This window comes from Lathamus discolor, chromosome Z (assembly GCF_037157495.1).
Source record: "Lathamus discolor isolate bLatDis1 chromosome Z, bLatDis1.hap1, whole genome shotgun sequence".
Lineage (NCBI taxonomy): Eukaryota > Metazoa > Chordata > Aves > Psittaciformes > Psittacidae > Lathamus > Lathamus discolor.
The window spans coordinates 56,297,982-56,323,834 of NC_088909.1; the positions used below are offsets into that span (position 1 = coordinate 56,297,982).

Here is a 25,853-nt window from a genome sequence, read left to right on the forward strand (position 1 = left end):
TAATAATTTTGGATAGAAAAAGTTGAAGGAAATATTCTGGTAGTGTCAAAGCAATATTTTTAATGTATTTCAAACAAAACATCAATTTGCGTGGTTTTGTTTTGTTTGTTGTTTCTTTTGGTGTGGGTTCTGTTTGTCTGTTTGTTTTTTTGAAATTCCTCCAGCTGGTGCTGAAACTTCTGATTTGGAAAAATAACCCAGGTTTGTTTTGAAACAAATGGTTAACTCAGGACGTTTCAGTTTGGGTTCAGTGTGGTAGAATGTTCTGCTCTGCTTTTGATTGCTCATTTTCACCAGTGAATAAAACCAGTATTATTTACTTTGCTGTAATGATGCCAGTGTTCTCATCCTCCTTCAGATAAAACAGCATGCAGCAATAATTTTTGTCTCCTTCCCTTTCCTGCCCAGCACAACCCTGGCCACCCATGAGGACTATACATCGTTGGCTTCCAAGCCCACCGGCAGTGGAGGGCCAATGAAGATATCTCTGCAAAACAGAGGTCCTGGAAGAGAAGCTGTTAGTTACATAGAAAGCAAGACCTCCACCACTGCAGATCAAGCAGATGAGTTCATCTGGATCACTTAACTGCATTTCACCATTACCTTGCTGTCTGCCTGGTGCTGTTTAATAAGCCTGTTTTCCAAAACCAGTGTTCGTTTATAGCATAGCTTATCTGGGAGACTGTTCTGCTATTCCCAGTTATTTGGGTCTTTATGAAGAAGTGTGGAATGAAATTGAGTGATACAAACAGATCTGTTTGACTACCCATATTATGAAATTCAAGCACATGTCTGATATTTTTAGGGCAAATGGTATTCCTGGGGATTCAAAGACTAGTAGAACGGCTACATTTTTCTCCAGCTTATTTTTCACATGTCTGTGCTCTGGAAGTATTCTTTATTTTTGACTGGACTTTCTTTTCACATAGTTGAGAAGCACAGCTTTCAGCAACCTCTGTCGCCACAATTCACTAACCCTAACTGCTTACATTAGAAAAAAAATTATTAGCTTTTCTATAAAATCTTCTTGTCAAACTTTTCTTAATGCAATTGTACTGAGTTTAAAATAACTGAACAAATAAGAAGAAAATTATGTCTGGAGCCTGTGGGGAGACAAGTGTTTTTATAGTGCATAATATTGGTACATACCAGGTACCCCAGGCAGTGTGACTGGAACCTCGACCCCCATTTGGCTCTTGCTGCTCTAAACAAATTTGCTATTTGAAGTTCTGTCCACAGCAGGGGCCATCCTGAACAGAAGATCTTGCCTGTGTGCCACTCATTTTCTTTTGCAAAAGACAAAACAATTGCTTCTCCAGTGCTGCCAGTGACAGGTAGTGCATTGCTTCAGAGTAAGCTGGGTATGCTTTCTTTGGTATCTACATCAGAGCCTGTGCTGCCGCCCCGACTTTGTCTTACTGGGGCTCGCTATTTACAGCCTGCAATCTCTCTGGCACCCAGGGATGTTTAAAACCATTATTGCATCAGAGAGCATTTTTACGAACCAATTTCAATACTTTATTTCTAGTGCTTTGTGGCAAACGTCTGCCCTGACTGACTTCCCACACAGGCATTCTGCACTCCCTGGGATGGCTCGGGGTGTATGGTCCTGATCCTGAAAGCACATGTGGGTTGTTCTCTAAGGGGCTTGGCGGTCCTGCTTGCAGTTTTGCAATAGTTTGCAGCTATTAAGCTGTGAAAGTTGTCCTTTAACATCAGACTGGATTTAATCCCTTTTAGTCTGTGGATTAGAGAGAACGGATGAGAGAAAAGAGTTGTTTTCTTTTTATTTCCACTTTCAATTACAGCTTTTAAATACTCTGAATATTGTCTAAAGCTTTCAGCCCTGATGTTTTCTCTGTAGGAGTTGTAACGAGTAGAGAAAATGGAGAGAGGCAGGCTACAGCCCCCATGGTAGGTCCTGGGTTTGTTTATATTTGGCAAATGTTTGGCACACTGTGAAGATAAATCAGTAACGTAATCTCAGTGCTTCCAGCTCTGTGAATTCTAAATCCTTACGTGTAAAATAAGTGAGGAAAATAAACAGTGTGTGATCTTTCAGTAGCTTTTCCACATATCTTATTATCATTTCCTCATTGTAATCAGCAGTGCTTAAGAATAGTGTCTGCAGTCTCTTAAATGCCACAAGAAAGGAGACCCAGAATATCACAGCTCTGCAGAGCTTGTACATACAACTACAGCAAGTATTTTACAGATTTCATCCTTAGTCAGGAAGGCCAGAATATACTGTTTTTCTTCTAGTCTCTTTCAAATGATAGCAAAGGCTCTCTTCGAATTGTTTGACTCCATGAGTTGGAGATTCAAAAAAAACAGCACTAGATTTTCAGTGCAAGTTGCAGTAGCAAAAATGGGAACTTCTCTCATGCTAAGTTAAGGTCTGTTTCCTTCCCAGGCTGGTCTAAGTGGAACTCTCTATCTTAATTAACTCTTCCAATTTACTAACCCCCTGACAACTTCCCACTTCTGTAACAAAAAGTCCAGACTGAAATTGCAGCACTGGAGAATTTCCAGATGCGAGCCTGCTGTCAGAGTGCAATTGCATGTGGTGTTTAACAGATTCATCACTTTACCCCATCTTAGTGGTAACCTAGCCATACTTCGCAATATAAAATTGCTAACCTGGTCAGCAGAAGGAAGCATTTATTCTGTTTCCCCACTGATCCATTCATGAGCCCCTATTTCTCCAGCAATAAATTTGCTTCTACAGCTTAGCACAGCATGCTAAGAAGAAATCGTTTACAGCATAACAAAAACTGATCAGCACAACAATCTCCTCAAAACAATGTCAGGGTTAGGTAATCTCATTTGCTTTAAATTAAACAGTATGTGTACCACATTACAGTGAAATACAATGATCAAGACATTCTGGTACTTGATCTGGTAATGGTGCAATACAATGGTCAAGACCTGCTACTAAACAGTCTCCTTCCATTTAAACCATAGGATGCTTAAAAACCAAAATGCCATGCTGTCTAGAGGTAGCCACACTGGCTAAAAAGCAGTACAATCATTCTAGCATGGGGTTATGCTCAAGTGAACAGCAGGGCTAATTAGCTTATCCAACCCCCCCTGCCCACAGAAGCTACCATACTGCTTCCAGTGCTGGAGCAGACTCATCTATAGTCAGAGGGAATCTGTAGCCAGTGATGCATTACACACAATAGAACTCTCAAAAAGGAAGCTGAACTGATTTGTCATGTCTGAGAAAGTGACCCATTTTTGAGTCACCTTTTTTTCTCCTTTTTTCCCTCTTCCTGATCTTCTCCCTTTGTTCTGCCATCTACAAGTAATGAAAAGTACTACTTCTAGATCCTTTTTTCCTAAATCATAGCAAACCCATCACTCCTAGCAAGTGCCTGAGTGCTGTGAACGGCTGGCTTTGGTTGCAGTATAGCGTATTTTTTCTGGTTTGACATTGCCATTGCAAGCAGAACCTCCCAAAAACTGTAACAATAAGAAGATGTTTTGTGCTGCTGTGTACCCAGAGTAAGCCCCACTTTCTTGCAGTCTTGTGGCAGATACTAAAGACATATCACTGCATCTCCATGGGGCAGGCTAGTGCCAATTATCCTAAATTACAGATGTAAAACATATGACAAAACTTGGACCCACTGGAATATTTACGTACCTATACTTCCCATCTAAATCAAGGGGACAACATTGTCTCTGCATACCTTTGTAGATCTGGAGGCAGGGGACTTTCTGTGAGGTCATGCTAAACTGTTCAGAGCAGCAACAATTGGAAATGATGTTTCCAAGGACCTGGACCAGCATCTTTATTAGTGCTCAGTGAGTCCAGAAAGCTTGCTTACTTATACTGGGAGGAAATGCTGTATATAAAAGACAGGAGCCAATTCCTTTCTTTCTGAGGCAACTGAGATGGTTTGCGGGCCATTATCTGTGCAGGAACACAGCTCCTCCCTACCCCTAATCTGGAGTGACCCAACCTCTCTCTCTGCTGCCTGATTATTCACTGTATTCTTTTTTGGTGGGTTGATACTGGGAAGTTTCCTCCTTCAAGTCTGATATAGCAAACTATTTCTATGCAAGTATCTTCTTCCTTGTCTCATCTGAGAAGATGGTTTTGTTAACTAGACACTTCTGACTATGAAGCAGGTAGTTTTTATATCATGGGTAAATGTGGATGATGTTTTGCACAGCTGTGCCATATTCTGTGGTTTTGTAGCCTCCCTTAGGGACCAGCCTGTGTTTCCCTCATGATCAGTTACAGATGATTCATAGGTGACTGTGCACAATGCAATGGACATCTGAGCAGACCTTTGCAGCAGAGGAGCATTGCAAACGGGGGTCTTGGGACAACAAAAATTATTTCTTGTCAAGTTTTTGTTATTCAGTCCTACAGTTATTAGCCTTAGAGGTTTCATTCAGCTGAAAACCTTCTCATATGGTTAAATGTGGAGGAGTGAAAATAAGAGTATGTACTAAGCTATGGTATGCGTCAACAAATGGAATATGTACCTGAAGCGTCCAAGTGTCCAAATTAGTTGCACATACTAATGCCCTTCTTTTTTTCTGGTCTTCACATAGATATTCTGCTAGTTCAGGATGACAATCGTTCCTTCTGCTATGTTAACACACCTTCTGAATTAGGAAGGTCTTTGCAAACCCAATGAAATTTAAACAGCTATGATCACTGCTGTCAGCTGAGTCAGTTCTAGTCCTTTGGTCCTTTGGTTTCAGAAACATACAATTCTCCAATCATTCACAGAGTCTTCTAGGACAGGTAAAATTGATTTTCTGTAACTCAAACAAGAGTAGTAAAAAACCCCAACTTGAAGCCCCACCTACTGCAGAACTTCAGGACTGCACTATGAAGCAGCAAAGTTTTATATGCACTTGGCCATTTTCCCTTCTGTGACATTAGAAAGTAGCATATTGCAAAGGCTGAAACACCTGTGTGTGTGCATATACATTTATCTGTATGGCTACGGGGTGAAATGAGCAGAGAGTAGGTACTTACGCGGCAATGGTTGATTTGTGGTGAGTTTCTTAAATGGCTGAGTTTAAGATGAGTTTTTAAATTTCTGAGAAGGAGGTTTATGATGCCTGCCTGCATTTCCCATCCTAGCACTGTTCTAAGCTCAGGTAAATGGAACATCTTGGGAAAAAACGGCACAGGATTTTTTTCCTTTTTCCTTACGAGTCAGACTATGTCAGGCTTCTTCCAGTCTTGAAACACAGAGTGCACTGCCTGTGATAAACCCTGGAAGAAAGCAGCCCACTGTTTCGTCTAGAAGTCTTTAAATTCTTGAGCAATTATTTCTGGGGAATTTCATATGCCATATAGAATACTTTCCTCAGTTAGGAAAAAAGTTGACCCAGGACATACACCCTTGCTGACCAAAGCCAATCCTTTATCTCCCACAAATATGAGAAGATGCCATGTGCTTCTGGAGCAACTGTGTCTGCAATATGCTTGGCAAAGTATCACAGGAGAAGGAAAGGGAAGAGTGATGAGACAGTAACAGGTACAAAGAGTTAATATGTGTTGAAGCATCTAATAAAAATAAGTCAGAGCAGCAGGGCACAGCAATGGAGGAAAGTGAAAAAAAAAACAACCCTGCTGTGGAGTTAGTACTTTAATTCTCCTATTGATAGAGACAGCTCAGTGCTGTATGTCCTTGAGATCACAGAGCATCTTGAAGAGTGGTAGTTAGACAGAAACACAGTAAAAAGACACAGAAGTAGGCGCAGTGAAAAGGCAGATTTATTTACTAGTAATACTGTACAGAGAAAAACAAAAAGAGAGAAGCCATAGTTACAGCATGGCTGTTGCTGGCAGTGTTCTTGGTTTTTTATTTTTGTGGGTTTTTGTACTTGTTATTTTAATCTGAAGAAAAAAACAGAACAGTCAAAAAAGTACACTTCAGGTTACAAAGTACAGCAGCTATCCCCAGCAATTCTAATCCAGTGTTAGCACAGCAGTTTTACCCCAACAAAATGGGATCTTATTTACATTAACTCACAAAGAAAGTGGGAGACTAAAGCTTAAAAAAAAAATCTCAACCACAACCTACATTCACCATAAAAGCTGCATTTTACACAACATTTTCTTGAACCCCTAAAAAAAGTCATTCTTTGTCTATGAAGTGAAAGTAGTTGGGAGGGACAGGAAACCTTTAGAAATGTTTTCTTTGCCTTTGTCCTGACCTGCTCTTTCTTGGCTACCTTTGCTGCACTCAGATTCAGTGGCCACTGGAAAAGCAAAAACTTTTCAAATGGATTCATCTCCTGTATCTACCCGTAAGCACTGCCTGCATCCACACTTGCAAAATAACAGCGACAAAACTTGAGCCCATCATCAGTAAAATACCTTAGTCACAGACACTGGGATATTAACATATCCTCGAGGCCATCTCTAACCAGCACAGTGCTTCACACTTCAAGCAAGTGTTTAAGATTAGCGGAGCTTAGGTGTTGCATTCAATTGGGAATTTATACAGCTGGACAAAACTGTCTTTATTTTTGAGTTTACCTCTCTCTGACCAGCACATTGTCTTGAAGGAGCACCAGTAGCATTTTGGCAGCTGATTTTACTGAGAATGCCTTTGCATGCTGGATAGGTCTGTGGGGAAGTTCACATTTTTCTCCTGAAACATTTACCCTGCCAACAGCAACCTGACAATCAGTGGGGGTGGCTTGTCTTCTGCTCCTGTAAGTGGCTTCTGAATGACGATATTTTATGCACTGGGGCTTATCTAGCTCATATGGGCTTGGTGGGCTTAGTGTATTCCCACAGGAATGGAAAGAGAGACAGCAGATATACTTAAATAGTGAGAATGTAGTAGAACCCACTGTTTGGGCAACCCATGGGATTGATAGGGAGTAGATATGGAGAGTACTCCTCTAGTATGAAACCTGCCCTAGGAATCTAGGTAAGTGTAGGAAAATGTCCAAATGCCAAGGACAGGATACTGTAATCTCTTTTTACCTGGGACTCACATCAACAGGCCTGAGGTGAGGTTTAACTGTAATCTCTTATCGCTCACTATCTTTGGTCATAAAAGACCAGAAAAAGGGAAGTGGAGAAAGGAAGAAAAAAGGAGCAGCTGAGCAATAGTGTCCAGAATGAGAGCAAGTACACAGTCAGGGGAGAGGGAGAGTCTGGAATAGAGATGTGCAGAGGAAAAAAAATTGGAATAAAAATTTAACACTGCCTTTTTTATGTTGCATTTGTGTGCAGATATGAAATTCACCCTCGCCCTCTTCAGGCACTGGGGTTTTTGAGTTCCTGGAGGGTGTTTGTCTACTTTCAAACACAGTCAGCAAGGAGACCATGCTCTAAATCTGCCTCTGCAGAAAAGTGCAATAGTTTCACAACATAATTTAAAAATCTATCTAATTAAAGGAATGAGGAGACACAGATAAAGCAGCATAAGTCTTGCTTGTAGCATATTGTTTAAAGACCAGACCCTATAGGCTTTTCTGCATGTGCTTAGATTTCATTTGTCTGGGTCATCCCATTAACTTAAGAAGTGCTGTTTGGATGCCTTATTTTATGCTCACAGGCAAGTCTTTAGGTCTTACAGACCTACTCGAAAGATATGCAAGGTCTAAATTCCAGTATGAACCACTAATATACTAATGCAAGTTAAAACTGTACAAATATACCCAAACGGATGGACTTGAGTTACACACCTAGTACTAAAAAATTAATTAAAATATTTGTTTTTTTTCTTTTTATAATTTCTGGAGTAATTTTTAAAACAAACCCCTAAATCCTCATTTGAGAAGAATTTGAGAAAAAATTGCAGGGAAGCTTTGCAATAGAGAACCAGCAAAGCCCCTCAGAATAAGAGAAGCTTTGGCAAACGGAAGGAAGGGGCTCAGAATTCTTCACAAGTTTGCCCTTAAGACAAATGGCCTATTCTTAATCCACTGAACAGCCTGAGTGAAACCACCACAGGAAAAAAGCTATAGATTTTATAAGACTCTTTGAACCCAGGAGGAAAAGAGCTCAGTTTTATAATGGTTTCATTTTAAATACAAGTGGGACATTTTAAAGAACTTCATGCACCCTTGTCACTATTTACAAGCTAAGTTATTATTATAAGTTTATATTACAAGTTGGATTTATATTCTCTTCGGACTGGATGACAATCCATTTATATTCTAAACTAAGTAAATTCAGCTTTTTCATACATCTTACTCTTTTACGTACAAAAATTACAGTCCACATTTTTGTTGGATATTGTCATAGCCTGCAACCCCTGATTAAGCTCAGAACTCAAATTTACTCTTGCTGCCCAGAAGGCTCATGAAACATAATCTGAAGCAAATCCTAAACTTTCTAACAGACAGAGAGAACTGGTTGATTCTGAGTGAATTCAGAAAAAACAAAGAATCCACGTCTCAGCCTGTGGGAAAATACTCTACTTTGTCTAAATGATTTAATTCTATTCTTTCCAGTGGCCCATCTCTTGCATTTTGAAATCTAATGTTGGATAAAGAATGACAAAATGAAAAAACTTGTAGTTCTCCTATTTAGCCTTACCTCTCTACTGTTGCTTACCATGTTGGCCTTCTAGATAAAGAAATTTGTTTAGCTATAGAAAGCATAGGTCCAACTCTTTCTGTGAAATACATTTACTTATGTAGCAGTGTTCATCGCAGGTATCTTGGATTCTACTTTTCTAACTTTACTCTTTAAAAAGTGTTGTGATCCTGCTTCCTGGAGAAAATTGTGGTTAGGTCTACAAAAGATCCCAAGAAGCTGGGCATTGTCATAAATGTATGAAAAAGTTCAAAGGTTCAATGTCATGGGAAGGATGATATGCAGAAACTCAATCCCTGTTTAGGGCTTGTATCTCATTACAAAAATATTTATTCCTTAAAAAAATACACAAATGTAAAATACTACATTTTCTATTATATCCCCACATACTTTCCAAGTATGTAATTTGGATGTTGAGCTACATCAAAGGATATAACACTTTTTATTTCTCTAGCAACTCTGTATGCTATCTTTCTGCTCTAATTTGTTATACTTCTATAATTTCAAGCATGAAGAATCAGTAGTGAACTTAGGTACAGTGGCAGGGGACTAATATACTAACTGTTTGGGAAGTCCCACTTAATATTTGCTCATGCTGTGGTAGCAATGCTGACTCGGGACCTGATCCTACCAGGTGCTAAGCACCATTTTGTTTTGTTTCAGCAGAAGCAACAATACTCAGAGTTAACCTCTAGGATCACACCACCCTGGGCAAACTCAGCAGTGCATAAAACAGGTACAGGTACACAAATAACAACCAAGCTACACACTGTGTTAATCATTCATGCCCTGATCTCGCAGACATCTACACACATTCTTACTGTGGGTAGTCCTGTTGACTGAAATAGGTCTACACACAGCAAAATTGGGTGTATGTGTTTTTGTTTGCTGAAGTCTTCTATTGCACTGGTAGAGGTACGCTTCATGAAGAAAGGCTTGCACACACTTCTTTTGCTGGGGATTGTAAGATAATGTTGTGTTTATACAGCTTTGGAATACAGCCTGCACGTTTTGGAAAAAAAATAAGGAAAGGAAAGATAGAAAAAGAAGAAAGAAACTCAAGAGCGCTAAGGCAAACTGTCAAATGGCACATTATACCTACTTTGTCATTCATTTAGATAACATCACAAAGGCAGAACAGAGGAGTTCTGTAAACATATACCATACAGTACATCAGCCACAGGAAATTAAAATAAGAAAACAACCCTGTAATTCTTTTCTTTCTGTATTGATATTCTTGTAATTGAAAGAGATTGCCTAGCCACTAATCATAATGCTGTGGTTTTTGATTTGTGTTTTCCTTCTGTTAGGAAAAAAAAAGAAAAAGAAGGAATGGATGTAAATTGCAGTGATTTGCAAAAGAAATAGTTCCTGAATGCAAATGAGGGACAACATGGAAAGTGGCTTCATAGAAACTTAGAAAATATTAAATATAAAAAAGTTTCATAGGTTGTTTTTTCGCAGTCTAGGAAAAGATACAGTGAAAAGAGGGTTTTTTTGTTTTTCTTAAAAAAGTTAAGGCGAGCAGTTTTTTGTGGCAAAATGCTATCACTGAACCAGTTTCTGACTCTACTTTTTTTTGTATTCCCTAATGATGAAATTGAGAATGTACATGTGATGGTGTAAGTAAAACAGACACAGGATTTGCTTAAAATGATACAAAAAAACCCGCCCTTAATGTTCCTTACAAAAATCTCTCTCTGCTTGACTGTAGAGCAGACCTCTTCCTTCGTGCCTGATTGTGCATGAATTTCCACCGGCAGCTTCCTATCTGAGGGCAAAGGGAAAACCAATCCCTTTGAAGCCCAAAGCAGCACTGGAAAACCAGTTTACGTTCATCAGCCTAGGCTAATACATCTGAATTCCCCATAATTTGGCTGCAGGCTAATGGCTAGAAGGGACAAGATGATGTCAAAGCATGGCTGCTGTCCTTGTGGAGGAGGATGATTGGAGTAAGCGTGTTTCAGCTGTTGTAGCTAAAGCCCTCTAAGTTCAGACTGATTTGTTTCTGTTCTGTGTTTTTTCTGACCTCAGACATGGAACTGCCTTTGACCGGTAAAGACAAACTCTGTGCAGACAAACTGTTAGCTTTTCTGGATCTATCGGGGCCCAATAACCATGGAGTTCATACGAATACACAAAAAAAAAAAAAGGGCCTTCTTAGGCACTCAAAGTTAGCTACAAGTACTGAGAAGTAGGTATTTTTTCAGTATTAAGGTTTAAGGCTTGTGCTCTACTTCTAACCACTAAAGGGCCACTTCTGGACTCTTGCATGCCACCACCTCCTTGCCACATTGTGCCTCAGATGGTGCAGTGGTCGCAGAGACGTTCTGGTTCCAGCCTCAGCAAGCATCTCCCAAAGCTGGCCACTGAGGGAGTCATCCCCAAAATGCTGAGTCAGTGCTGAACCAGAAAGTCATCTGACAAGGGAGCACATGGCTGAAGAAATGCATGGACAGAGCAGGCTAGGGTAGAGATGACACCCCGAATTTTCAAAGCAGAAGGCTCTGGGGGAAAAATATGCATATGGGAGAGAAGTAGCAGGGCAAAAAGTATTGGGCTGGGTAGACACTGGGAGGCCAGGGTGGCATCACACCTGGAGAGGAAAGGGTGGTAATCAGTGAGATGACCGGCCACGCCAGGAGGAGATGGCTGAAGTATTTGTTTTTGAGCATTACTGATGAGAAGAACAGGCCCCAGAGTGAGAGAACTATTGCAAAGCATGCCTGGCTCCTACAGCACTCATGGGTTTGGGGCAAGATGGAAAGAGCTTCGCCCTTTGTGTTGCAGTGCTTTAGGGTCCTAAATGTGCCTGGGGACAGCCTTGCCAGTCCTGTTGAAAATTAGGGTCTTGCTTTAAGAAATGTTGAGATTTCTGGGAAAAAAATTGAAAAAAACCCCACACAATCCAACTGAATAAACCCAAAACACAGGTTGCTAGTTTCCAACAAACAGCCACCAGATCTATTGTCACAATGAGGGGCTCTGTGGCCATTCCCCTCTGATAAAACCGAATCACCTAAGCCTGAGTCAAGGGATGATATGCAGAGCTTCTTTGGGTGAGTTTGGTCCTTCTCCCATCCCAAATCCCCTGGAGGAGGTGGGGGGAGTGTGCAGAAGTCTGTTAAATCTTGCTACTGCAGTGATATGGAGGCCAGCAAAATTTCTGCAGGTGTCATATAGATGTGGCTGTCTTTTCCTACTATCTGTTTGCTTTTCTTTTTCATGACTGTCACCTGGGCAGTGGTAAGAAGTTACACTGACCGCCTCCACACTGACAGCTGAGTAATCTAACACAGGAACTGCCTTTGCATGATTTTGTGTGTATGTTTTTAGTGTACCTCATGTTACCACCCCCATGAACAAGAGTCTTTTTTACTGGCACAGAAAGAAAAGAGTACAGAGCAAGAACTCTATTTAATCGGATGCTCTGAACTAACAATTAATGCAGTAAAAGCACCATCCAAGAATGAACAGAGATATCACAGGAACCACCTCAGACTGAAAAGAGGTTTTTTTGTCATTTTCCTGTTTTTTTGGTTTTTTTTAAATACTTTTTTATTTTCTATTTCAGTTGCTGTTATTGATTTTTGAAGTCTGATAGTTTCAAAGACACTTCAAAATGATATTTGGTACTTTTTAACACTATCAGAAAATGCAAATCCTGATTTTTAGTCTCACTTCTGTAGTTATAAATCCAGACTAACTCCACCAAAGTGAATGAGGCTACACTTAAGCAAAACCAGTGCGAGACAAGAATCAGGATCATAATATCTGTGTTAAAAAGCTGTCTGCTTTTTCATTGTAGTTAGAAGAGTCAAAGGACCAAGAAACAAAGAAACATCTATTGATTTTGGATGCCTTTGCCTTTTTACACTTACACCTGGAGCTGTTTTTAACAGGCCTTATTTTCAGAGGACAGGTGAAGAAAGATTTTTTGGAAATCAGGCCTCTTTGAAGCGTCACACACGGGAAAATGAAGCATCCAAAACCACGAGCGGTGTTTGAAAGTGTTAGCCTTGCAGCTGTAGGATCTCCAGCAACAGCTGCTCCAACAAAACTCCAGTGGGTCTCCACGGGAGTTTTACCTGGGAAAGTAGGTAAGGATCACACCCATCACCTCTCATTGTGTAGATGCCCTGGAAGGACGTTCTATGAGAAGTTACACTTCCCTAAGAATGAGAGAATAAAACTCTGGCCCTGCCCCCATTCCAGTGCTGAGAATCTCAGAACTGAATCTAGGGTGAACAGGGTCAGATTGTGAGAGAAGTTCATTTATATCCTAAGGAAATAGAAAGCAGTATCTCTCATCTACTGGAGTTCAGCAGGAAAACTTCATGTATAAACATTGGCAGAGTTACTGAAAGGCATGTAATTAGATCAGTGACTCCATTTCAGTTAGTGTGAGAGCTGCATTTTTTTCATGTCAAGTTAATTCCAACTGTAATTTGGGGAGATAAAGTACACATACAATACTGTAATCTGGAAGATCTATGTAAGGCAAAATCATCATTCATATGTTTTCTAGAAAGAATAATTAAGGTCCACTTTTGGTATTACCAATAAGCAGAAATGGCTGATGGGTTTTTCTGATATGGCAAAATAAATCGGAAAGTTACCATAAAAAAAACCTATGCAAACTTTTTGGGAAAGACCAGTCTGAGTTTTAGCAAAGTAAACCAGCAAAATGACCTAAGCCTTCCCTCAAGAAATAAAAAATAGGATCTATAAAATAATGTTTAAATGTGATTTTTCTTAAAAAAGAGAAGCAATATTTTTTTTAAGGCTCCTGTATCTGGCTGCTGTGAAGCTCAGAGTCCCACAGAATCCTAGGAATCTGATCAAGCATGCCAGATATCCAACAAAAAATGTAAAAAGTGTTTCCATTATATATATAATATATATATAAAAATCAAATAAATATGAAAACATTTGCTCCATTTCCCAGTAATCTCTCACTCTGCAATGTTAAGGGGAAAAAAAGCCCAACAACAAAAAAAGAAGCAACTCTTCCAAACCCTCCCAAACCCCAAACAGTAAGTCTGATGGAAAAATAACCGTGTGCTCCTCTTCCTGAAGAACTAGAAAGCAAAGCAACCCAACTGCAAGGCAATGGAGGCATTCACTTCCAGTTCACAGTATTGCAGTTAGAAGTACAGTGAGGTCTAGGTAAGTGACGGAGCAGGAGCTCCCCGGAGCAGGGAAGGAGTTCACATGATAATACAGCATTGACAGCGCTTTTTCTTTTGTGTACCTGGGGCAGCTTCCAAAGGCAGGCTCTCTTCCTTACCCTCAGGAGAGGAGGGCTCTGTCGTGTCCGACAGGGGCCTGCCAGAGACCAGCTCAGCAGCGTTCCCATCCATGGTGGAGATGTCTGTCACTGTCTTCTCCCGCAATGACTTCTCATCATCTTCATCAATCAGGACTAGCTCTGCTTTGATGGTCTCATCATAGCCCAACACTTTCTTCGTCTCCTCTTCATCATCGATGTTCTGGTAGCCCATAAATATCATTGTCACTGGCTGGTCTGTGCTGGCCTCTGGGGCTTCACCACCACAGGGCTTGTCTTGAGTCTGAGGGTTCACAGCGTGCCCTTTGCTGGGTTTGTATATCATTTCCAGCTTTGCCTCCTTGAAGAGCATTTGCTCCTTCGTATGGCTAAGGTTTCCATCGGCTACCGCATTTCTGTCTGACACAGTCATTGTTTCATACCCTCCTTTTACACTTGATTGTCCAGCTTTTTGCATAAGTTCATCTACGTCCTTTGAGCTTAATTTATGTACTCCATTTTCTACCACTGTGCCACCAGAGTGAACCTCATAGACTACCTTGGTACCATCATCATAGACTTTGAATCCTCTTTGATGGGCCTCATCTGGGCCAATAGGTGAAGCAGAGACAATCTTGGTCTCTCCTGTCTGTTTGTCTTTCTCCACATTAATTTCCATGGTGCACAAAGCTTAAATGAAAACAAGAGAGGAAGTGCATGTTACAACAAAAAAAGCCAGTGAATGGTTAATTGCCAAACAGACAAAGAAAACTACGGTGCCCCTTTTCCTACCTCCTGCTTCTAAAGGCCAAGCGTTCTACGTTAGAGGTGGGATGCAACACTGTGGACAGAAATAGTTATTACACTATAGCTTTTTATGCAGCTGGACGCTAGCATACCTGCGGCAAACAGGACCTAGTCTTCCAGCTCACTCTGCTTGCAGCTGTTTCTGATCAATTAGGAGCACCAAGAGCACTTGGGTTAGGTGTAATTTAGACAAAGGAAGGTGACAGCATGCAGGTTGCCCTCAACCTTTCTGGACTTGCCTCAAAATTCAGACAGAAGCTCATCTCCGGGAACCTCACTACTCTCTTTTCATTCTCTGCCATCACACTGACAGTTAGCTTGGTAACAAGTTTTGTTTACTGCAAGTTAACACCCAGAATGTTTTATTATCAATGATTGTTCCTGCTTAACTCTTCCATCCGAAGCATTCAAAGCCTTTTATAGAGGAGAAGAAACATTGTTTACCCTGTTCTACAGGTGGGAAAACAAAATCACACACAATAGGATAATTTCTCCCGCAGATGTGTGGCAGTGCAACTCTCTCAGCTTCCACCAAGGCATTGACAGTGACAGTGACTTCTGCTTGCAAGTTAAGAGAATGTACAAAATGGCCAAGAAGTGCTCCGTTGTTTATTTGATGTACTAAGCACCATTGCCAAAGTTGAAGGAAAAAGTAATAATAAACTGTTTTTCAAAGCGTCGTGAAACAGCAGGTGAAAACGTGTGTGAGGAATGCAGCTTTAGAATAGCAAAGAAGCTTTTATTATATCAGTTAAGAAGGACGCAGTAACAAGATGAAAATTGTAGAGACCACACAGTAGCAATAGGTGGGCAGTCTACACAGCTCTAACTCCCATTTTGAGAGATGGTGGCATCTCACTAGACAGCTTTTCAAGGAAAAATGTGCAAAGCTTTCACAGATTTTCCAGAACGGTCGTGTTTTTAAGCATTCCTTTTATGCAGATGAAGACATTTTGGCATCTGGACAGACATCCACAGACACATAATTACAAATTACCACAGGCAGTGACAAGTGTTTGTGAAACTTACGGTGACTGTTTCCACCCATGAACCTTACAATTGTGATTTGTCTTACCTGGGGACACTGCAAACTGACATCTTGGTTTTTTAACCTCGTTCATTTTCAACTGAGTACAGAATATCCTTGCCTCAAAAACCAATGTAGCTCGGTATGCTTGTATTTAAAAAAAATGAATGAAAAAAATTGCTCTTGCTGTAACAGATTCCCTCAGTCTTATTATTCACATGGAATAGTATTTTCTTTTCTGGATCCTTAAAGCAAAGTATTGAATCATCAAAAGGAAGTTTATTATGACTGCACACCAGTATTCCCCCCATAGTTCTACACTTTGTGCATTGCTTACTGCGTGCATGCTGGCCTCTGCAAGGTGGCCTCCTCTGGCCCCTGTCTAGTAGGCAGCCCAGCCAAATGGGGGGTCTGTCTGTTTATGTGCTGTGTGCATCTGCTGAGACCTTGGTCAGCCCTGGCAGGGCTGGTCTGGCCAACTGTAACACCATACAAACTCCTGCATGGGACCAGAGGACAAAGGTGCCACAGGGTGCAGAAGCATTGCTGCCTCTGAGAGTGATGCATTGCTGAAGGCTGGAGTGGGCTGCAGAAGCAGGGATCTCACTTTGGCTATTGAAAGATAGGGAAATATCCCTAAGGACCACATTTTACGCCTGCTTTGCAAGGTTTATGGACTAGCTGTGTCCATAGCTGTCATGACCCTGAGCACAGGTTGCCCATTTTCACAGTGAAGCAGGAATAGCTGACAGAGGGGAGATTTATCTTAGACATTAGGAAGAAATTTTTACTATGATGTGGTGAAACACTGGCACAGGTTGCCCAGAGAAGCTGTGGCTGCCCCATCCCTGGAGATATTCAAGACAGGGTTGGACAGGCCCTTAAGCAACCTGGTCTAGTGGAAGGTGTCCCTGTCCATAGCAAAAAGATTGGGACTAGATCTCTTTAAGGTCCCTTCCAACCCAAACCATTCTACGATTCTACGATTCTGTGATTTCAGTTTTCTGATCTCCCTCCCCATCTGTAGTTTTCATGCCTGGTTGCCCCAGAGCAGCCCAAGCAGCTAGGAGGAAGAGGAGGCTGTAAGGGTGAAAACTGGGCTCTTCTCCAAGGTGTGCGGCAGCCATCATGGACTGGAATAGGAGAAATTTAGGTTGGAAATAAGGAAAAACACTGTTGCTCCAGAGCTGGAAGCAATTAAACCCTGAAGCAGGTTGCTCTGAGGAGCTGTGGCAGATGGTACCATGGTGCAGCTAAGAGAGCAGCTGGCATGGATCACTTGCGTGGGACCGTCCCTGCCCAGGAGCTAATTGGTGAGTGCCCTGCAAGTCTCATGCAAGTACCTCTGCCCTGAAGCCTTTAATTCAACTTACAGAGGTAATGAAACAAAAATATGTAGGTGCCACCACCCTGGAATTTGCACCCTCCTAGGGGCAGTTTCTGTGGTAGGGGTGAGAGGGATGAGGAAAGGAAGAGGAATTATGTTTATTGGCTTGTTACCCCAAGCCTTGAGGAAGTGGACCCTGAACATTGCTGTTCAGGCAGATATTCTTCAATAACTTCCAACACTGCAGAGGTAAATATAGAGGTTGGCTAGCTTAAGGTGAAGAGGTTAAAGCTGACACTTTGGCATGTTTTCTAGCGTCAGCCAGCTGAACTGAAGAGATGAAGGATGAGGGAGCAACAACATGTTCAGAAAATCATCTCTAACAGGCAAAAGCATTCCTCATTTGTCCCGAACACCACAGCCGTGCAGAGGAGGCACTGCCAGCTCACTGACCCACCCACCTTCTTCTTGGTGAGAAGCAGCATCCTGAGCTCCCCTGTGGAGATCATGTGCTTCTCCTCTTTTTTGAAAAATAACAGTATTATCTGGGGCATGACTTTTCAGTAAAGACTGCTTAATTTCCCGTGAAATAGTTGAGTGCCTTGTTATCGCACTTATTTTTAGTGCAGAAAAAGGTGCAATCTGCCAGCCCCCCCCCCTCCTCCCTCCCCCCCCCCCCCCCCCCCATTTTGATGAAAGAAATTTCTTCCAGCAGTGTGCATTAAAAGAAAGCTTGTACAGTGGGCCTGAGTTCAGAAACAGGGAAAATCTGATAGTTAAATAACGTGGACCTGGCCACATCCATTTAAGAAGAGTTGCAAGACACATCTTTTTATCTATGGCATGGAGTACTGGTAAGAAACATCCTACCTACTAGGGAGACTTTGGCCAACAAGTTCTAGCACTGATTAGACATCCTACTGGCTGACCTGATCTGGAAAGTTAACAGGTATGGTCCTTGTGCAGCTTACGTTTGGCTCATTTGGTTAAGTTTTTCCACTAGCAACATTTTCTTTTCATTTCTACCATGATTTCAGTAGTGTTTTAGATATTGGCATAACATGTGGTTTATGACCTGGCCCAGGCATCACATTAAAGCTACTTGTGCAAGTAAATGCATAACATGCTTGAGATTTTTAGAAAGCTGTTCAATAGGGAAATGCATTGCCATAGGAGAAGTGAGTAACTGAACTTGGCTAATCTGCCTGTATGCGTAATGTTCAATCTCTGCAGGAAAACCTAGCAGCCCAGCTTGTCTAAGTAGCTGAAAAATGAACTAATGTTGATTTCTAAAATGTCTTTATTTAACCAGAGCTTATTTACGGCAAAAATGTGCTCTATTAATACAACACAAAACTATTTGTTTTTTGAGTTGAGACAGAAAGCAGTACTTGAAGATGACAGTCTGTATTCACAAATATGAGGTTTCTGCAAAAGCTTTTATTACAGAGTAACATGATGAAGTGCTTCATGACAACAAGATCCCAACATGCAGATGAAATGAGCTGGCTTCTGCCAGTTTTGTGGCTTCAGAGGCTGTTCTTTCAATGAAAAAAAATCTCAGTGGTCTTTGAGCTTGTTTTAAGATGGATGCTTACAGTCTACTTTCAGGCACATATGCTGATGTTTTTTCTTTACCCTATTGCACACATACAATACTCTTATCAAGGACTACATGAAAAAGACTTGTGTGTCATCTGAAGAATGAAAGAAATTGTTTTCTTGGTGTTGACAAATAGCACAAAACACACAGGGAAAACTTGCTTTTAAGACAGATCAGGGAAAGCAGTGGTGGAAGGGAAGGTTTTGGAACGGCTTGAGACGGGACTTTTGAACAAAATGACATATGCTGTAGCTGTATACAGTGTCTTAGCTCCAGACATAGCTTTGCTATGCTTGTTAACCCATCCTGCAAGTAAGCCACCTTTTATTCCCACTCCTTGGGACACCTCTTAAGTAGCCACCAACAATTTGGTCTTGAGATAGGGAATACATTGTTTAGAAAAGAAGGATCTTGAAAATAAGAAAAACATACAGCTTTTAACAATCATGTTGTAACATTTAAGACACGTACTGAATCTGAAAAAAAAAGTGTTAGAAATTTCTCTGTATGACTCCAAGCACAAAACATGCCATAATTCTCCCCACCTTTTCCCCAATAAGAAAGAACAGCATATAAATAAGTATAAAATAACATAAACTTCTGAAGCACATGTGGTGTCCTGTGAGTACCTGTTTGTCTCATTCATCTTAATGGGAGCTGCATGGGTACAATGGAGGACACAAAACCTTGGCCTAGGTACCCTATGTTTGTATCAGCTGAGATAGATGGAAAGAACTGAATGTTTCTGTGTAAAAACCTGGACACATTTCCTACCCTACTTCTTGTAGTTCAACTACATTGTTTTGAAAGTACTCGTTACTGCTCAAAAAGCCTTGATTTATTTACAAAATACGAATCAAGTGGCATTTCCTGGCATTTAAATGATATCAGGACACCAAACCCATTAAGGTAACATAACAAATAAAGTTCATGGCTAGTGGACTGGTATTATAATACTTTGTTCCTTGAGACTTACCAGCTACTCTGCTTGCTGCGTCCCACCCAGGAACTGGCTCTGCTGCTCGTGAATAGAGGGTTGGGAGTTCAGGGATCTGGGAGCAAATGTAATTTACTGCATCTGGTGTCAGAGAACAGGAAACAGTTAGATTCATGCTATGAGCCCCAGTGGCTTCACTGCTTAGACAGCAGAGTGTTGTCGGCCCTGACAATAGTCACTGGAGCTTTGTACTAGATAATTGGATCAAAGCAAACAAAGTGCAAAGTCACTGTCGTGTGATTGGTGTTCAATAGACTAGCTGAGGCAGGAGGGAATGGGTCCAGATGACTCAAACCTTATGTCAATTGAACACATAAAATTATTTGCCAGGAGGTTCTGGATTTATCAAGTCCATGACCTTTAAAATGGGAGCAAGAGTGGAGGAAGTTAAGGAACAAACCTAACGTCATACCCAGAATACATGACATTTCAAATACATATAAAAGCCTAAAAATGGTAGTGTTGACTGAATTGGGTGAAAGTCCACTTTGCACTGGTTTTTTGTTCTTAAAGCTGAAATCTTGTTAATAATGAAATTAATTGCATATAGATACTGATAGGCTGCCTGTTATGACCTTCAGTAGGTATTAACTGCCTGCCAGTGCTGCAGTGCCATTATTCATTCATAAAAAATAGACTAGTAGAAAGCTATCTTAAAGGACTGACTTGTTTTACACTTGAGCGTATGACTGTTTTGAATAAGCTAAATACGTTCTTTAGAAGTGGGATTAAATAAATATACAAATACTTACTGGGAGATGCTTTGTGACTGGGTTAAATATAACTATATAGTGTATACTGTTATGCTAGGATTCAGTGGCTGAACTGAAAGAAAATCTCAGAGGAGAGATGTGCTAATAACTGACCTAATGTTCAGGCACCAAACCAAAATGAAAAACAAAAAATCACAGCTTTTTCCATCAACTGGAAGTGTCTTCATTTTTTGCATGGAAAAGGCTAAATTTCTATTCAAACATAAGATCCTATCTGGTGTGAAACGGAGCATCTTTTTTCCTCCAAGGGTATTTTGCTGCTACAATGTATAATTCAAGTTGAGCCCTTTGTGCAGTCTAGTCATGTGTCAAGGTAGGAGGCAGAATCTGCCCTCCTTGGTGCCTCTTGTTGTAAGCAGCTGAGATTGGAAGATCAGTGCAGACCATAAAAGTGAACTTGTAAAAGGAGAGAGAAAACGAAATGTCCTGCTGTGGGCTGCTTGACTGCATCTGGTGAAGGGAGATACTTTCATCACATTCCCTATAGCTAACACCCATATATATCATATTTCAGTGGACAAATGGCAGTCTTGGGCTTTTATATTTTCAATGCATACTGTTTCCTCAAAAATTTTTATTTTTAATAGTGGAGCCTAGGAGAAATAATTGTTTAGGACACAGCTGACTGAGGAACAGCCAGCAATAGCTGCTTTCTTTTGCAGAGTTTCTTGCATCTGATGAGAAACTGGTACAATGCTTGATGTTGTTATTCTGGGAAATATCACCAGCAAATGAGCAGGCCGTTATTGACAACTGAAGTAATTTCTCAGAAGAAAGAAGTAGGGCCTGTGTTTCTAGGCCAGAATAAGAAGGCACTTTGTATTCTGAAAACATCAGAAATTTAGTGATTATTCATCCCATGGAGTGTACTGCTGAAACACTAGGTTCAGTACACGCTCATCCAGCAGCTTGAGTGACAGACCTATCTGTCTACATGTGGCTGTAATCAATGCAGACTTGTGCTTCTTAACTAATCATCCTTACTTCTTTTGAAGTCAATGAGAATAAATAGGCATGTTTAGGGTACAGCTCTCATCCCTTATGCCTCTCCGAGAAGGCAAAGCCTCGAAAATGTTTGTTTTTTTGCCAGTGCCTGTACGGGGAACTGAGCTGACCAGCCTGGACACCAGCATTGCTGATGTGTAGCAGTACTCAAGATCCATTGTACAGTTTGATGGTGAAACTCTCATTTTAACGATGTACATGTCTGTGGACCTTAGAAAGTTTTTGATTTTTTTTTTCCCTCCTGTGTTAGGAGACAATACTTTGGTAAGTGTTAGCTGTTGTTAATACTGACTCAGTTTAGAAACTTCTCTTGATGTTAGTTACAGTAAAATATCAAAAAATCAGCTTCAGGGCTCCTGACAGCCTCTAATTATTGTCCTGAGAAGGAAGCACCATGCTGGGGGAGAGGGGTCTGGGGGATGAGCATGGGATTCTCATGTACTTTCTTCTTCCGGCATGTGTCAAAAATGGGTTGAGTAGAAGCTGGGGCTTGGTTGATTCTGCCAGTTCTTTTCTTGCCCTCCCTCCCCCTAAGAAAGTGAACATGCTCATTGCCCTTTTTCCTACTGGCAACTATGTCTGTTTCACTTAGCACCTTTAAAAAGGGTATAAGAGATCTATTTTATAAGGAGTGGGTGAGATGTAAATTAGCAATTTGTTCTTATGAGAAGTGAGGCAGAACATAAATTAAAGCATTTGAACTGACTGCATTAAATATCTTCATTTCAACCTTTGATGAGTTATTAATATCTAAGGATGACATAAAACATGTTCTGTGGCTTTTTGTACTATTTACAACAAACTGTTTTAGGACTATGGCACTCTTCCACACTGTCAGCGAAGTGCTTAGGAAAACATATGGGGTAAGATAATCCTTCAAGGGTGCTTACACAAAACTAAACCTTCAGAACTGCTCAGAATAAATCCCACACAGAGGCTTGTGGCCAAATGTCAGACAAGCTCATTTTCAAAGGGCTGGATTGTCTTTAAAAAGTTTGACTACTACTAAAATTAGTGGTAGGTCTTTTGTAAATACTGGCTCTAAGGGCAGGGCTGTTCCACATGTAAAACCCTAAGGGCCTTCACAGGGCTACAACAGAGATTATGACCCTCCCACCACGTTTCTAAGACCAGAAGGTTTAAGCAGGAAGCTTTGCTAAAAGCTGAATAGCCTGTTTCTGATTTAGTGAATCATGCTTTAAATACCTAACTTAAGGGGTAGAGTTCACAGCTGACCTATATATCTATAAGCAATAGGGTGGATGAGCACAGCTAACAGAGCAATAAGGAATGATTTCCAAGCCTTTCCAAAGGCAAGAACCCCAAATTCAGCCACCTCAAGTGCATGTATCTCTCCCAGTGAGGATGACAAAGCCCACAAAACCTTACTTTGGGTGCTCAAAGAAGTCTTGGGCCAACAGAACCTGGTCCTTATGGGTGGCTTCAGTTACCCAGACATTTGTTGGGGAAAAAGAAAAAAAATGGCATACAAGTTGTCTGTGAAGTTCCTGGACTGCTATGAGATCTGCCTCCTGCTACAGATGCCGGATGTGCAAACTAGGAGCAGCACATTGATAGATTTACTGCTGTCAAATTGAGAAGACTTTCTTGACAGCGTCACTAGCAGTCATAGCCATGGATACAGTGACCACAGCATTGTGGAGCTGAAGATCCTGCTGAGTACACCGAAGACCAGTAGTAGGACAAAACCCCCAAATTTTAGAAGCGCCAACTTAAATATGCTCAGAGCCCAGCTGTGAGGGATTCTATGGGAAGCATCTGTGGATGGTGAAGGAGCTTGTCAGTGATGGGAGTTTTTCAAGAATATCTGCTGAAACCACAAGAATGGTCCATCCTTTACAAATGGAAAGGAAGAAGGCTGAATGGAAGACCACCTTGGCTTAAGAATGAGCTTTTACATGTAACTAGATGCAAAAAAAAAGAAGCATACCAACTATAGAAAGAGAGCCAAATAGGCATTGAGGACTACAAGATCCTTGCTAGGGCATGCAGAGATGCCGTCAGGAATGGTCTCAGCCAAATCTAAAATTGGCCAAAGATGTCAAGCACAAGAAGTAAGGGTTCTTTAGATTTGTAAGCAGTTAGCAGAAGCACAGGGAAGATACAGGCCCATTGCTAACATGACAGGAAAACTAGTCACTAACAATGCTGCCAAGGCAGATGTTCTCAATAGCTTCCTTGCCTTCCTGTCCTTACTGGCATAGACCCCAGATGATAAGATCAAGTAGCTACAATAACTCATATGTTGACCTGCCATTAGTGGGTAAAGGGCTGGTCTGTGGTCACTTGCAAAGGCCTCTCCAGTGGCTGACACTGTTGGAAGGAGACTATCTATAGTATTTCAAAGTCATGTAGATAAAGGTGTGTCCCTGATGACTGGAAGAGGGAAAATGTCATACCCATCTACAAGAAGGGAGCAAAAGAGGACCTAGGATAGTAGAGGTCCATTGGTCTTATTTTATCTCATACGAAAGTGACGGATGAGTCCTTCTAGAAACTGTTACAAACTAAATGAAGCAGGTGATTGAGAAAAGCCAGCACGGGTTTCCTAAGGGCAAATCATGACAGACTAACCTGATTTCCTTCTGCAACAAAACAACATCTTCTGTTGACATGGGGAAATCAGTGGATGTTGTTTACCTGAACATCAGCAGAGCTTTTGACACTGTGTCCCACAGCCTTTTCCCAGACAAACGGGCAAGTTACAGATTGGATAAGTCGTCTATGAGATGGGTAGGAAATTGGCTAGCAGGCTGAACTCAAAGGGTGATGATCATTGTCTTTTACTAAGGTGGTCAGAGATGGTGTAACTGTGGCAGCCATCAATACAGACCAAATTAAAGAGTTACTTAAAACACTACAACTGAAAAACAATCACTGATGAATTTTTACAGGGCATATGGAAAGCACTCCGCAAAGATCTGTGCTTGACTCCTCTGAGGGCACGTTTGTCTGATATGTTGCTGGGCTGCACAGCTGATCAAGATCAGAGAAGGGAAAATCAGAAGTCTCTAAGCAATATGCTGGGAACTTAACAATCTTTTCAGAGCCACATGTTTGCTAAATATACACTAATACCAAATTCAAACAGAGTTTTATGCAAACTGCAGAGCTAATGCAATTGTGGCTTTGTATATTGGCTGAAGTAGCATGTAGTTGCATATAGATAGCCAAAGATTGCAAACAATGAATTTATCCCTGACTCAAATTCAACAGTCAAGGGAGTTACATCAGATTTTAATGTGTCTTTGGGTTTGTATTTACACTGAGCCATAAACATAGACACACTTAGACTAAGAGCTCTCTCCATTTGTTCACGATGTGCATAAAGCATAACACTACTGAATGACTAGTTTTGACCTAAGCAGCAACAGATGATGTCATTCCTAGCATCATCTCAGGTCTTGTTTAACGGAAAGCTTATCAGTGGCAAGGGCACCAAGGAGCTGGCAGAAACACAACTGCAGGTGAGAGGTGCTTTCTCTGTGTGATGATGTATGAAGGCAAAGTGTGTTTGTACCCTGGAAAACATGGGATTTGCATTTATTGTTCCTGGATGACAGCAAGCTCAGAAGTGCGCATTGCCAAACAGCTGTTTTCTGGGAAGGGTGAGAAGGACACAGAGAGTCACTTGATCAGCCACTGGTGTTCACCACCACTTCTTCCCTTTCCTTGCAGCCTTTGCCTGAACCCCTCAGGGATCTGAAGAACTTGTAGTTGTGCTTTCTGCATACTCAAAAGCTCTGTCACCACTGTATATACGGCACAAAACCAGGCACAGGTATGCAATGTGGAGATAAATCATGTTCTGTGGCATCATTTTTTAGAATAAACAGAAGATTGGACACAAAGCAAACTAACATGAGATTTAGGAACTCAAAGTCTTTTAACAATCTGAAGCAACTGAAGAAATTACCCAATAGATCGGGGTTGGTTTGTGTCAGCATTTTACACAGTCTTCCTGTATTATCCAAGGGCTCCTACCACTTTCCTCTGGAGGATGTGTTACAGATGGCTGCCAGACAGATGGCTGATCTGCTGCAATGAAGCAAGTCCTACATGTTTTTGAAGGAAGGAAAAGTCTATGGTACCAAAGTTCTCGCAGCTAGCTGTGTATGTGTTTTCTTCCTGCTGTGATCAGCTACCCTCACAGACTGTTGTCAGAGAGCAGGAAACAGAGGACCTGCTCAGCTTTCACCATATGAAGATGTACAGCCACATCATGTCCACAGTGGGAGGACTAACAGGACAGCTTGCAGCCTTGACCATCCCTAGAGGAACAGAGTACAGAACAGCTTAAAGGATGACCCAGGACTGCCTCAGCCCACAAGGACCAGCTGCCGAGAGAAAGAGACAAGATACATGAAGCAAGTGATCTGGAAGAGAAGAGGTACCAGTTAACTTAGTTATGCACCCTGCTCCCTCTGCTTGCACATTTATTCTGGAGACACTCACTTCTCTTTGGCTTAATTTCTCAGTTTTCTGTTA

At 41.2% G+C, this 25,853-nt stretch overlaps 1 protein-coding gene across 1 annotated transcript in view; it reads right to left on the reverse strand.

Moving 5' to 3' along the window:
* PALM2AKAP2 (PALM2 and AKAP2 fusion) overlaps positions 1-25,853 on the reverse strand; it is a 267,010-nt gene that overhangs the window by 129,903 nt on the left and 111,254 nt on the right. Inside the window, exons 6-7 of the mRNA XM_065664052.1 lie at positions 19,546-19,647; positions 13,791-14,495 (exon numbers count right to left, since the gene is read on the reverse strand). Coding sequence (XP_065520124.1) covers positions 13,791-14,495; positions 19,546-19,647 — 807 coding nt within the window. The remainder of the gene's footprint in view (positions 1-13,790; positions 14,496-19,545; positions 19,648-25,853) is intronic.